Genomic DNA, 13,742 nt, shown 5'->3' with positions numbered 1-13,742 from the left:
CAGTGAAGGGGGCAGCACGGGACAATGTAAGTGACTTTCAGCTACAATGTCACAAAGATGCTAAAATCAGAAAAAAAATATGAAAGTCCAGTGGTAGAGAGTCTTAGTACAGTAGTGCTTTGTGTCTGACACCATATGGCACAAAAGGCCAGTGTCGGCCTGGCAGTGCCGTAACTAGACATTTTAGCGCTGTGTGCAAGAAACAGTATTGGCGCCCCCCCCACCCCCCCCCTTCACCGTTCAGCAGCAGAGGAGCTGAGCGGACACCACAAGTAAGTGCTGCAGCGGCGGGCAGGGGAGGCGGGCGGCTTTGATACAAGCATTGGACGCTCCCTCACCACTCTCCACTGCCGTGTCTCCAGGCCTGACTCTGCATTACCAACACCTACCAGTCACGCCTTTATAGTCTCCATCTATGCTGCTTCCTCTCAACTCCACAAGTCAGCGCTGCAGCGGTGGGCAGGGGAGGTGGGCGGCTTTGATTGAGAGAAAGCGGCCGCGCTGGTGGTGCTGCCAGATGATGCGCCCACAGTGCATATGCGCTGTGGGCAAGGCACCTTTGGCACAAACCTAGTTACGGCCCTGCGGACTGGGGCATGAAGGGCACACCAGGGGAATGCAGTTTTAGGAGCCAATGTTTAGGGGTTTGGCCAGTCTGCAGAGAGGGTGTGGCCAGCTGCTACAGAAGCTTGGGTAACCATTAGAAAGTGCATGGTCTGGCCCCCTTGATAAATATATATAGTAAATACTGGCAGGGTATCAGGATTACAAAAAAAACCCCAACAGATTAATGACAGCACTGCTCTGTAGAGAATACACCATAGTCCTGTGTAGAATAATGTAACATGTATATTGCATAATTCAAGTGCACAGTCTGTAAGCTGATCCCTATAGTAGATGAGGGGCCCCCAGGAAGTGGGGCCCACAGGGGTTTCCCCTGTACCCCTGTGGGCCAGTTCAAGGGGTTTATTCATGAAGCTGTGAAAATGGTGGAGAAGTGAGCCAGTGGAGAAGTTGCCCATAGCAGCCAATCAGCTGCTACGATAATTTTTATAGAATGCATTTTATAAATGTTACCTCAGCACTGATTGGTTGTCATGGGCAACCTCTCCACTGGCTCACTTCTCCACACTTTTCACTGCTTCATGAATAGACCCCAAACCCTGCAAAAGTCTAGGAGTATGAGGGCACATTGGCAAATTTTGTTCAGTGCTATTTAATCATTTCAATGCTATGAGCAAGTACTTTGTTCTAAATGACTGAGCTGGCATCCATACATGTTCTCTCTTTTAAGTAGCCGACACAATATGTGCCCAGTTTACTTTTATCTGACCTGACAAACCTACGGAACAATCAATGTCACAAACCTTTCCTTATACAAACAACTGGATTTATGACAACAAAAATAACCAACTTACCAGTTGCTGTATAAAACATTTTGTCCAAAATCCATTTACCAGAAATATATAGCAGAAACATTACAGAACCTCATCTTACAGGTTACAGTCCTTATGTAAAATAAAGTTTTATTGAAAGACCAATTTTGGCAGCAAATCTAAGCCGAAATGAATGGAGGTTGTACTTGTGAATCGTTGTAATATGTTGTACAAAGCATATTCCATTATTGAGTACAAATGACACTTTCAACACTTGAAAGCCATACAAATAAAATGTAGCAACTACTGGTACTGTCAAGTCAGGGCTGAAGCTAGGATTTTTGGAAAAAGTAGGAGAGGGTGGCCACCCCAAAAACGCTCCCGGGCCACCCCCGTTCAGCCCATCACACACCCTCACGGCATGTTACAGCCCTGCGAACACCCACTACTATCATTCACCTTGTGGCCGCATCCTTCCTGAATGTGGCCACAAAGAGAAGGGTCGCGCTTGTGCACTGTGGCCAGTGCATGTGTGCAGACCAGATGGACATGACAGCGTATGGATGCACAGCTGCGTCCATCTCTGAATCAACCCCTATATGTGCTGGGGGAAGAGCTGTGTAACAATTATTGGGTAAGTGTATTATAGCGGCACGCATCGTGCTGCTATAACATTTCCTGGTATGCCTCACTACCGAAACAAAGCAGGAAGGGACGTCGAAAAGAGGTAAGAAATTTTGTCTGCCGAAGCAGATGAGCAAAAGCTCCCCCCTCTGGCCATGCCCCCCTGAGCACACAGAGCGTTAGCTCAGTGCTGATGCACTGTGTCTCATTCCCGGGTGGCTACTCACGCAGGATCCCTAGCGCAGTCCAAAGCCGGCACCCGCCGCAGCCAGGGACAGTTCTGTCCCTGCTGTGGTGTGTGGGCATCGCCACCTGCAGCTGTCGAAATAGCTGTAGTTGTCGGAACGGTCAGGATGTTGACCGTTCATACATTGCCGGCGCATATTAGCCTGCATAATAATAATTATAATAATAATTTTATTTATATTGCGCTCTTTCTCCAACAGGACTCAAGGTGTAGCTCCCCTGTCCAGTGGCGTAAGTTCGCCCCAGTCGCCCGGAGGCATGATAAGTGTTGGTGCCCCCCCCCTACATACTGTAGACACACACGCCCTTCATATATAGCTATCCGGCACTCATGTTGAACAGTAGTAGCGTGCTCAGGTGCCTTTCCCAATAGTAATATAGATACACATACAAAGTGGACGCACTCCAAGTCAGTCATCACAATAAAATAGACACCAGCATACCTTTATAGCAAATCTACAGTACTCCCTCACCCACTAGCGTGTCACAATGTAGATGCTTTGGCGCAGTGGTGTGCCGATATACAGTATGTATATATCAAAAACACACAAACGCCACTTTCAAGAACAATACAGCAGGGGATTAAGTCCGACTGCCCTGGCTCAGTTAATAACAATCCCCATAATTATAGGGATTGATGAGGAGGGCTCCATGTGTAGGCTACACAACAGCTCTTCTTCCTATTTTAACACCATAAGTACCTGTGTAGCAGCCTATAAAGCGGGTGACCCCCGCATCAGCAGTGTGTGAATAGGCTCCGCAGCAGAATGACGGAAGACGCAGAAATAACTCTGATATCCCGCTCAGTATAGGGGACACAACGTCCAGTGACTGCTCTCTACACTCTCACATACAGCAGGCAGGGTGTCATGCAGGGTGGCGGACATGGAGAATTAAGCAGATGTTCATCACAAGGCTTTCTCTCCTAGCGTTAGTCCTGATCACAGTTCAGGGACAAATAATAGGGAAGTGTGGAGGTGGCAGGTCACACTGGAGAAGGAGGAGGTGGATAGCAGCTCCCAGGACTCTAGTCTGCACTCCCTCTCCCCGGCCGGAGGCGAGAACCAGACAGCTGTACTATTGCGAGACCTGTCACATAGAATTTGATGGCAGATAAGAAATACTTGGCCTATGTAGTCTGCCCCTGTACACTCATGCACTAGGGTTAATTTTTGTTGGGCGCCAAATAACCTACCTATCCAGAGTACCTGGTGGAAATCCACGCCAGCAATGGGAGAATATACAAACTCTACACAGTTAGGGCCATGGCGGGAACAAAACCCATGACCTCAGTGCTGTGAGGCAGTAATGCTAACCATTACACCGTCCACACTAAAGGGAGTATGCAAGTCACTTTATTCCATGGACACTAACATACTGCGCACTGATACAGTAAATGATAATACTATATATATATATATATATATATATATTCATCTTGTGGTTCAGTACTCACTATTGTATATGCAGTTGCCTGGGTGCCCTTGCTGATAATGATGTATATAAGTGTGGCGTCCTTTCCTTAGATGCTCCCAACACCAGGTGAGAGATACTGCATGGCACTCCAGGACTTATTTAAATCAATAAACTTTTACCGCAATATATCAACGAATCTGGGTTATATATTGCAGTAAAATGTAATTGATTCAAAGACGTCCTGGAGTGCCATGCAGTATCTCTTACCTGGTGTTGGGAGCATCTAGGGATGTCACACTTTGCCTCTATATATATCTATATATATCTATATATATATATATATATATATCTATATATTTTATTTTTTTATAGGACTGTGAGCCTGACACTCCTTTGAGGGTACAATGAATTCTTGCTGTGGTGCCCTCCTTAGGTCAAAGCAACGGTCTCATATAGATGTAGAATTCAGTGGCACTCCACAGACTTGTATACAGTTAATACTCCATACTTTATTTAATTCATGGATTAATTATTTATTATTAATATATTCAAGTCTGTGGAGTGCCACTGAATTCCACATCTCTCTCTCTCTCTCTCTCTCTCTCTCTCTCTCTCTCTCTCTATATATATACATTTACTTATTCTGGTGCCCCCACAAGAAGTTTTAATATATTGCTGGGAGGTGCTGCACTTAGGATCCCTTCAGTAATGACACACACAGCAGCACCTTTATATAATCAATATTTCAATCTGGTACTATAGATTGTCATCAGGTATGGTATCCTGGTGACAATCTATAGTACCAGATTGAAATATTGATTATATAATGGTGCTGCTGTGTGTGTCATTATTGAAGGGATCCTAAGTGCAGCACCTCCCAGCAATGTATACAATAAGACCTCCCCCCCTCCCGCGCGCGCGCCCGCCCAATCACCGGCATTCGGCACGCACGATAATGTGACCGTCACAAGGATGGGTAAGTGAGGCTGCCCTAGACCTCCACTTACCCGCAGAGCCGGAGCACACAGCGGCTGGCCGGTGGGATTTTCCCTCAGAACGCTGAGGGTGCGCATGCTGCTATGAGCTCCTCCTCCTCCGGTGACAGGTTCCAGGCTGCGAGTAGCTCCTCCAGTCCTCCTGATCTGCGGACTCCCCCTGACACTGACACGAAAGCTCCTCTTCAGGAGTCAGGCAGCGGGAGACAGTGTGGAGGAGATGCGCCCCCTTGAGGCCAGGAGCCCGGCGGCAGCCGACTCCACTGCCTCCCAGAGTTCCGCCCCTGCCCCTGTCACTGAGCCGGCACCGCTACCATCATAAATAGGGGAGAAGCGGTATAGGCACATAACGTGTGCTGATACTGCTTCTTCCCCATAACGACAGGTAATACATTTACCCATATACAGTATGTGCTGGGGGGAGAGCTGTGTCGTGGATTATATGTGCTGGTGGGGAAGCTGTGTCATGAATAATATGTGCTGGTGGGGAGAGCTGTGTCATGGATTATATGTGCTGGGGGGGAGAGCTGCGTCATGGATAATACGTACGTGCTGGGGGAGAGCTGTGTAAGCATTATATGTGCTGGCAATGCCGTAACTAGGCATTTCAGCGCTGTGTGCAAGAAACGGCATTGGCATCCCCCCCATGCAAGTCAGGGGCAGTGTGCGCCATAGGCGCGCAAAAAATATATAGGAGCGTAGCTTCATGGGGAAAGGGCCTGGTCACAAAATAATACCAATTCTTACTACGGTGCACAGTAGTCACTATTATTCAAATTATGCTGCACAGTAGCGCCACTACACCAGGTAGAACCCCTTTTACACATTACAGCAGACAGTGCCCCTTTTTACACATTACGGCAGACAGCGTCCCCTTTTTACACATTACGGCAGACAGTGTCCCCTTTTTTACACATTACGGCAGACAGAGTCCACCTTTTTACACATTACGGCAGACAGCCTCCCCCTTTTTACACATTACGGCAGACAGCGTCCCCTTTTTGCACATTACAGCAGACAGCGTCCCCTTTTTTACACATTATGGCAGACAGCGTCCCCCTTTTTACACATTACGGCAGACAGCGTCCCCTTTTTACACATTACAGCAGACAGCGTCCCTTTTTTACACATTACGGCAGACAGTGTCCCCCTTTTTACACATTACGGCAGACAGCGTCCCCTTTTTACACATTACAGCTGACAGCGTCCCTTTTTTTACACATTACGGCAGACAGTCCCCTTTTTACACATTACGGCAGACAGCCATGTGTGGAATTCCCCTTATACCTGTCTGGCACCACACACCTTATTGGAGGGTTATGTAGGAGTGCATGCCACCCCTCTCTCTCTCCCCATCTCTCCCTCACCCCTCTCTCTCACCCTTCCTCACTCTCTCCCATCTCTCTCCTCTCTCTCTCCCATCACACTCCTCTCTCTCCCATATCTCTCTTCTCTTGCTATCTATCTCCCCCTCTCTCTCTCCCATTTCTCCCTCATCCCTCTCTCTCACTCTTCCTCACTCCTCACTCTCTCCCATCTCTCTCCTCTCTCTCTCCCATCACTCTCCTCTCTCTCCCATATCTCTCTTCTCTTGCTATCTATCTCCCCCTCTCTCTCTCCCATCTCTCCCTCACCCCTCTCTCCCATCTCTCTCCTCTCTTTCTCCCATCTCTCTCCTCTCTCTCCCATATCTCTCTTCTTTTGCTCTCTATCTCCCCCCTCTCTCGCTCCCATCTCTCCCTCCCCCCTCTCTCCCATCTCTCGCGCGCTCTCTCTCTCTCCCATCTCTCCCCTCTCTCTTACTTATCTCTCCCCTCTCCCTCCTCTCTCACTACCATCTCTTTCTCCCCTTTCTCTCCCCCTCACCTTTCTCTCTTCCATCTCTCTCCCCCCCCCCACAATAAATATATATATATATATATATATATAAAAAAAAAAATTAAAGGCACCAAAATACTAGGGGAATCTTGTCAGGATGCCGAAAATCCTAGTTTCAGCCCTGGATTAGCATAGATGATTGAATCAAATTGACTGAGGTACTATTAAGTCACCTGTGGCCAAGCATGTATGTGCTTAAAACCTGGACCATTATGGTGCCTTGAGGACCTTCTGAACTAAGGTATGGGGGAGAGCATTAAAGTTGCCTTATCTCTCCATAACTAGCACTCACATACTCCGGGGTGCCCTCGTTTGAAAGAGGAGTATCCCCTCTTGCCAATTATCTGGTTACTGAGAAGTTATTCAGTGTTAATAATTTGTTATCACCACAGATTTACCCCTACACTGCAGAAAGCACTAAGAAGTCCAGGAATGGGTAGAAAATTATATCACCATCCTGCCTTAAAAAATACAGGGGCAAACCTATCTGAAAGAGGGTAGGCCACTCTTTCAAATTATGTGACCCCCTTAGTTGTTATCGTCTGGTCATCACCAGACAATATAAATCTGCACTGCAGAAACTCTAGAAGTCAATGACTAGTACTAAAATTGACCCTTCAAGGGCTAACAATAAGACATAATGGAATTTTAACCATACTCCTGCACAGTGGATAATCTTTTTAGTCTTTTACAACCTATTGAACCCTTCTGGCATTGTTACTGCAGAAATTTGTTGTATTGCTCTAACAAAGTCTGCAAGGGGAATTCCATCTTTTCTGTCTATTGCATGCAGTAGCTGTTTGAGACTGAGATGCTGGCCTGGGTAAATAGGTAAGACTGAAATGAAACTGAACCATGCATTGTGTTACACAGCATTAGTCTTGAACTGTGACTTCACAGCAGTACAGGAATCGCAACCAGTAGCAGAGTCTACAGTAAGTAGTGTCATGCATCTGGCACCATGCAATGCAAAAAGGCTAGAAGTATGAGTCCACATCTGCACATTTTGTTCCATGCTATGTAATAATTTCAATGCTGTAAATACTTACTTTGTTCTAGGTGACTGAGCTGACATGCCCAGTTTACTTTGAGCTGACCTGACAAACCTACATGACAATCAGTGTCACAAATCTTTCCTTATACAAACAATTGGATTTCTAAAAGTAACCAACTTACTAGTTACTAAAGAAAACATTTTGTCAAAAATCTATTTAACAATAGAAATATATGAAAGAAACATGTATCCATGTTACATGTTATAGTCCTCATGTAAAATAAAGTTTTATTGCAAGATCAGTTTTGCCAGCAAATCTAACCAGAAATGAATGTGAAGGTTGCACTTGTGACTCTGTGTAATATGTTGTGCAAAGTACAGTCCATTATTCACTACAATATGACCCTTTCAAAAGTAGAAAGTCATACAAATAAAATATACCAATTACTAGCATTGAGCAGTTCATTCTGCATAAGATCAAGTAAAGACTGCAAATTAACATTCTCTGCATTAATAGAGGAAAACTACTAGCTATAAAAGAGAGGTTATAGACATAAAAGAAACAAAAGGAAGATGGCTTTGCTTAAAGAACTTTGAACCTCTTCAATGCTAAAAGTCTACTCATCCTCAGTACTGCAAGAGTTCAAATTGGGAGAAACTTACCTGAAAGTCCCCAATGCTAGCTACTGCCGGAGACAAATGTGGAAGGGGCAGGTATTCCTGATGGCATCTTGATAGAAGTGAGATGACATTTTAAGTTCCGCCCCTCCCAGTCACTACACTGGAAATGAATAGAAATAATTAATATACAGGGGAGGCCACTAAATTTGCCTTATTTCTCCATAACTAGCAATCACAGACTCAGGTTACCCTCATTTGGAAGATGAGTATCACATATTGTAAATGAAATGGTTACTGAGAAGTTATACAGTGGTGATCATCTAATGGGCATAACCCTGTTGTGCCATCTCATTAGACTTTGCCACAAAAAGCGTGCAGTCTTACGGAGTCTGTCATGAATTCCTTTCTTCTGATGCTGTAGTTCTTTCAGCTCTCTTTTCTTTTTTTATTTTGGCACCTAATTCTTTCTTTCTTTTTTTTTTTTTTTTAATATTTTTTTATTGAAGCTCGACACAATGATACAATTGCAAAGAGGTCATATCAAAGAAAATACATAGAAACCAGATAGGCATTAAGGGTGATGCGAATCTGAGATTATACGATGTAAACACACATGTGCCACAAATAAAAGTTATGCATGAAAAACAGTGAAGACTTAGGTGCCAGTAGAGTAAATAAACAGATTCACAGAGTTTACAATAACGTACCAAAGTGTCAGCGCCTCCATCATTTTCTTTAACTTTTCCTTTCCTAACTAGGGTGACCGTCTCTGGAGTATACACCAGAGAGGGTCAGGTCTAACATAAACAAACTATGGAGCTAAAAGAACAATAACATCTGACAAAACCAGTCTTTCTAATTGTCACGTCGTGGCACCCTCCTGATTGGCTGTGTGCTCCTGTAGTGTCTGTCAGGCAGCACACGGCAGTGATACAATGTAGAGCCTATGCGCTCCATTGTAACCAATGGTGGGAACTTTGTGGTCAGCGGTTGACCGAAAGTAACCTCACCGCTGACCACAAAGTTCCCACCATTTGTTACAATGGAGCTAATAGGCGCTACATTGTATCACTGCCGTGTGCTGCCTGACAGACACTACAGGAGCACACAGCCAATCAGGAGGGTGCCACGACGTGGCGCTCCCTGATTGGCTTGAAGGAACCCTCTTAGACAGAAGTCAGGGGGGGTTCGTGGCAGTCGGGGAAAGGGGTCCCATGTGAAAACATGGGGCCCCTTTCAGTGCGTGGTCGGGTGTCCGTTTTTTTATTTTGCAAAGTACGTGGATTACAAATAGAACAGAAGAGGACCGATCTACACTGGATTATGTGAGTAAAATTTTTCCCACAGGTACCCCATGGATTCTACATGGAGAAGAGGACCGACCCTCGTGTGAACATAGGTAAGTATGTATGTTTGGAGGTGTGGATGTATGTAAGAAACTTTTACTTTCAAGGTGTGTGTCTCCTGTTTTTATTGGGGTATTTTTTTAGTAGTAGTACTACAGGTACCAGCGGGCCCGGTTTTCCTCCGCATGCTGGTACTTGTGGTTCTCCAAGGACCAGCTTGCGGGGGAGGCTTGCTGGGACTTGTAGTACTGCTACTAAAAACAATATTCACATTTTGACAAAAAGGCTATCAGCCCCCCATCCGCCGCCCTTGGATGGGGGGGACAGCCTCGGGCTTCACCCCTGGCCCTTGGGTGGCTGGAGGGGGGGAACCCCTTGATTTAAGGGGTTCCCACTCCTCCAGGGTACCCCGGCCAGGGGTGACTAGTTGGGTATATAATGCCAGGGCCACAGGGACCAATATAAAAGTGTCCCCCGGCTGTGGCATTATGTATCTGGCTAGTGGAGCCCGGTGCTCGTTTCAGAAATATGGGGGACCCCTACGCTTTTTGTCCCCCATATTTTTGGAACCAGGACCAGGCGCAGAGCCCGGTGCTGGTTGATTAAATATGGGGGAACCCCTGTCACTTTTTTCCCCATATTTTTTCAACCAGGACCGGCTCAAAGAGCCCGAGGCTGGTTTTGCTTAGGAGGGAGGACCCCACGCATTTTTTTTTTTGAATTTTAACAATGTTTTTTTTTTTTACGAAAGGTGCACAATGAAGCCCAGCACGGATCTCACAGATCCGGCCGAGATTCATTGTGTTAAAGTCGGCAGTGTTTTACAATTCACTCCCGTAAAACACTGCCAAAAAATACGAATGACATCGACATCGGTAAATACGAAAATGCAGAATACGACAGCTTAGTAAATTAGTCGTAATAAATTCAAAAAGTTGCAAATTTACACTTTCGATGTCATTCGTGTTTGAACTTTAACCTCATTCGGAAAAATACGAATTTTAGTAAATATACCCCTAGGTGTCTTCTCCAGGAGAGCATCTAAAAAGCGGCCATACTTGATGCCCCGCCTACCGGAAGTCCTCCTAATTCTTTCTTACGATGTTCCAGTGCCTCTACTGTGTCCTCATTGGGAAGAGATCCAACCATTTCCTCTAGCTGTTCATTGGTCTCAGCCACCAGACTGCCACTGTCTTCTTTCCTGGTGTTTTCCCTTGGGTTGCTGTCAGGCTCATCTATGGCAATGGTGTCCCTTTCTGTTCTCTCATCCAGTGTCCACATTGAAAGATACTCTATCTGCATTCATTGCAACCTTTATGAGACTCATAATGATCATAATGATCATCCCACCGAACAGTGCAATGTCTAGATTTCCTTTCTCTGTGGTGACCCTCAGATATTTCTCCTCAATTGCTGGATTCTTCCGTACATTGGGTGACAGATTCCTCTAAAATGTCAATAGAGGAGTCCATTTCCATATTTAATAAGTTGATGTGAATCAAGATCAAACACCAGGAGCTGATAACTGCCCAGTGAGTCTGCAACAAAGATATCTGTCTGTGCAGTTAACAAGGCTATATAGTGCAGATCTTTAACAAATCCCACTATGACATCACTAGGGGACCTACACCACATACCATGCACCAATTATTACAAAATTTGCCCCCTGGAGTACTGCATTGGCAGCAACACTGGTCCCACTGGGAAAATGGCGCGGTTCACACTGGCGCAGTAGGGAAATCACCGGGAAAATGGGCACCATGCCATTTTCCCAGAGACATTGCGCACTAGGCTTTGGGACAGGACTAGGGTCTCCTAGTGATCCTAGTGCCCATAGTCTATTGCTCTGCCAGCTAGAGAGGAGGCGGCCCGGAGGGAGACTGCACATGGGCCTCCTCCTCTCTTGATGTGCCCCTACTATGATAGATTACATCAGATGCTGATTGGAATTGTTGTCTTTTTAAACATGTGTTCTATGAATTACAGTAAGTCAGTCTTACTGACCATCAGATTGGAAATATATATGGGTAAAAAATGTTCACTGCATTTCTAAAGGTTACAATAAAACACTGTTTCCATATAATTATAATAAACACATTCAAATACACACAGGTGACTCATGTAAGAAAGGCAGTCCTGACATCCTCTCACCCATGATAAATTTACAAAATAGATGAGTTTGGAACAAGTTATGTTTCAGGAGAATATTCAAAAACATAAATGTAGTGGGTGGTATAAAGGTGTAATTAGCAGAGGTGTGTGGCGGGCACTTTTCATATTTTGTGTTTTGGTTTTGTATCTGGATCCTAACTCGTGTTTTGGATCTGGATTGGTTTTGCCAATACCGCCCTTTCGGGTTTTGGTTTCGGATCTGGATGATTTTTCAAAAAAAACACAAAAACAGCTAAAATCACAGAATTTGGGGGTAATTTTGATCCTACGGTATTATTAACCTCAATAACATTCATTTCCACTAATTTCCAGTCTATTCTGAACACCTCACACCTCACAATATTATTTTTAGGCCAAAAGGTTGCACCAAGGTAGCTGGATAACTTTGCTATGCAACACAAGTGGGCGGCACAAACACCTGGCCCATCTAGAGGGTAAATTTATTAAGATGGGAGTTCTATTTAAGATGGGATGTTGCCCATAGCAACCAATCAGATTCCAGGTATTATATTCTAGAAGGTGCTAGAAAATTGAGAAGTAGAATCTGATTGGTTGCTATGGGCAACATCCCATCTTAAATAGAACTCCCATCTTAGTAAATTTACCACTAGGAGTGGCAATGCAGTGTCAGACAGGATGGCAGATTTAAAAACTAGGCCCCAAATAGCACATCATGCAAAGAAGAAAAAGAGGTGCAAAGCGGTAGCTGGATGGCTAAGCGACACAAGTGTGTGGCACAAACACCTGGCCCATCTAGGAGTGGCACTGCAGTGTCAGACAGGATGGCACTTAAAAAAACTAGTCCCCAACAGCACATGATACAAAGAAGAAAAAGCGGTGCACCAAGGTCGCTGGATGGCTATGCTAAGTGGCACAAGTGTGAGGCACAAACACCTGGCCCATCTAGAAGTGGCACGCAGTGGCTGAATGTCGAAAGTGGCCTGCAATTTTTCGACTGCATCTCCTGCACGTCCCTGTCATTTCTCAAATAATTCTGCACCACCAAATGAATTGTATGTGCAAAACATGGGACGTGCTGGAATTTGCCCAGATGTAATACAGGTACAATATTGGTGGCACAGGAGAGCGTACCCCTAAACCACACACACAGCAAAGCCTGTAAAAATAATTTGGAGAATAATAACCCTTTTTTTTGGATGGAGTTATATAACAATATGTGGCACAGAAGAGCATACCCCTAAACCACACAGGGCAAACCCTGTAAAAATTATTTGGATTAAATATTAATAACCACTTTATTTGGAGTAAATAATATACAGCACAGGACAGCACCACTGGACTTATACGGCAGTACTCCTGAACTTATATGGCTGTACCACTGGACTGGACTTATACAGCAGTACCACTGGACTTATACGGCAGTACCCCTGAACTTATACAGCTGTACCACTAGTCTTATACAGCAGTATCACTGGACTTATACGGCAGTACCACTGGACTGGACTTATACGGCAGTACCACTGGACTTATATGGCAGTACCACTGGACTTATATGGCAGTACCACTGAACTTGACTTATACAGGAGCACCACTGGACTGATGTGGCAGTACCACTGAACTTATGTGGCAGTACCACTGGATTTATACGGCAGTACCACTGGACTTGACTTATACGGCAGTACCACTGGACTTATACGGCAGTACCACTGGACTTATACAGCAGTACCATTGGACTTGAATTATACAGCAGTACCACTGGACTTATACGGCAGTACCACTGGACTTGATTTATACAGCAGTACCACTGGACTGGACTTATATGGCAGTACCACTGGACTGGACTTATACGGCAGTACCACTGGACTTAAACAACAGTACCCCTGGACTTATACGGTAGCACCACTGGACTTATGGCAGCATAGGGACACCACCACTGGACTGATGCAGGACAACACAGCACCACTGCAATGGACTGGACTTATACAGCAGCACTGGACATATGGCAGCAGACGACACCACCACTGTGACTGGACTGATGCAGCACAAGACACCACTACTGGACTGATGCAGCACAACACAGCACCACTGGACTGGACTTATACAGCAGCACTGG

General features: G+C 45.2%; 1 protein-coding gene across 1 annotated transcript in view; it reads right to left on the bottom strand.

Moving 5' to 3' along the window:
* The window catches only part of LOC134910877 (ceruloplasmin-like), a 327,221-nt gene extending 316,423 nt beyond the window's left edge, over nt 1-10,798 (bottom strand). Inside the window, exons 1-2 of the mRNA XM_063919263.1 lie at nt 10,597-10,798; nt 7,971-8,034 (exon numbers count right to left, since the gene is read on the bottom strand). Coding sequence (XP_063775333.1) covers nt 7,971-8,034; nt 10,597-10,798 — 266 coding nt within the window. The remainder of the gene's footprint in view (nt 1-7,970; nt 8,035-10,596) is intronic.
* Nucleotides 10,799-13,742: the final 2,944 nt, after the last annotated feature.

This window comes from Pseudophryne corroboree, chromosome 4 (assembly GCF_028390025.1).
Source record: "Pseudophryne corroboree isolate aPseCor3 chromosome 4, aPseCor3.hap2, whole genome shotgun sequence".
NCBI classification, from domain to species: domain Eukaryota; kingdom Metazoa; phylum Chordata; class Amphibia; order Anura; family Myobatrachidae; genus Pseudophryne; species Pseudophryne corroboree.
Note: the sequence above shows the minus strand (reverse complement) of the source record. Positions and strands in the feature narration are given on the sequence as shown.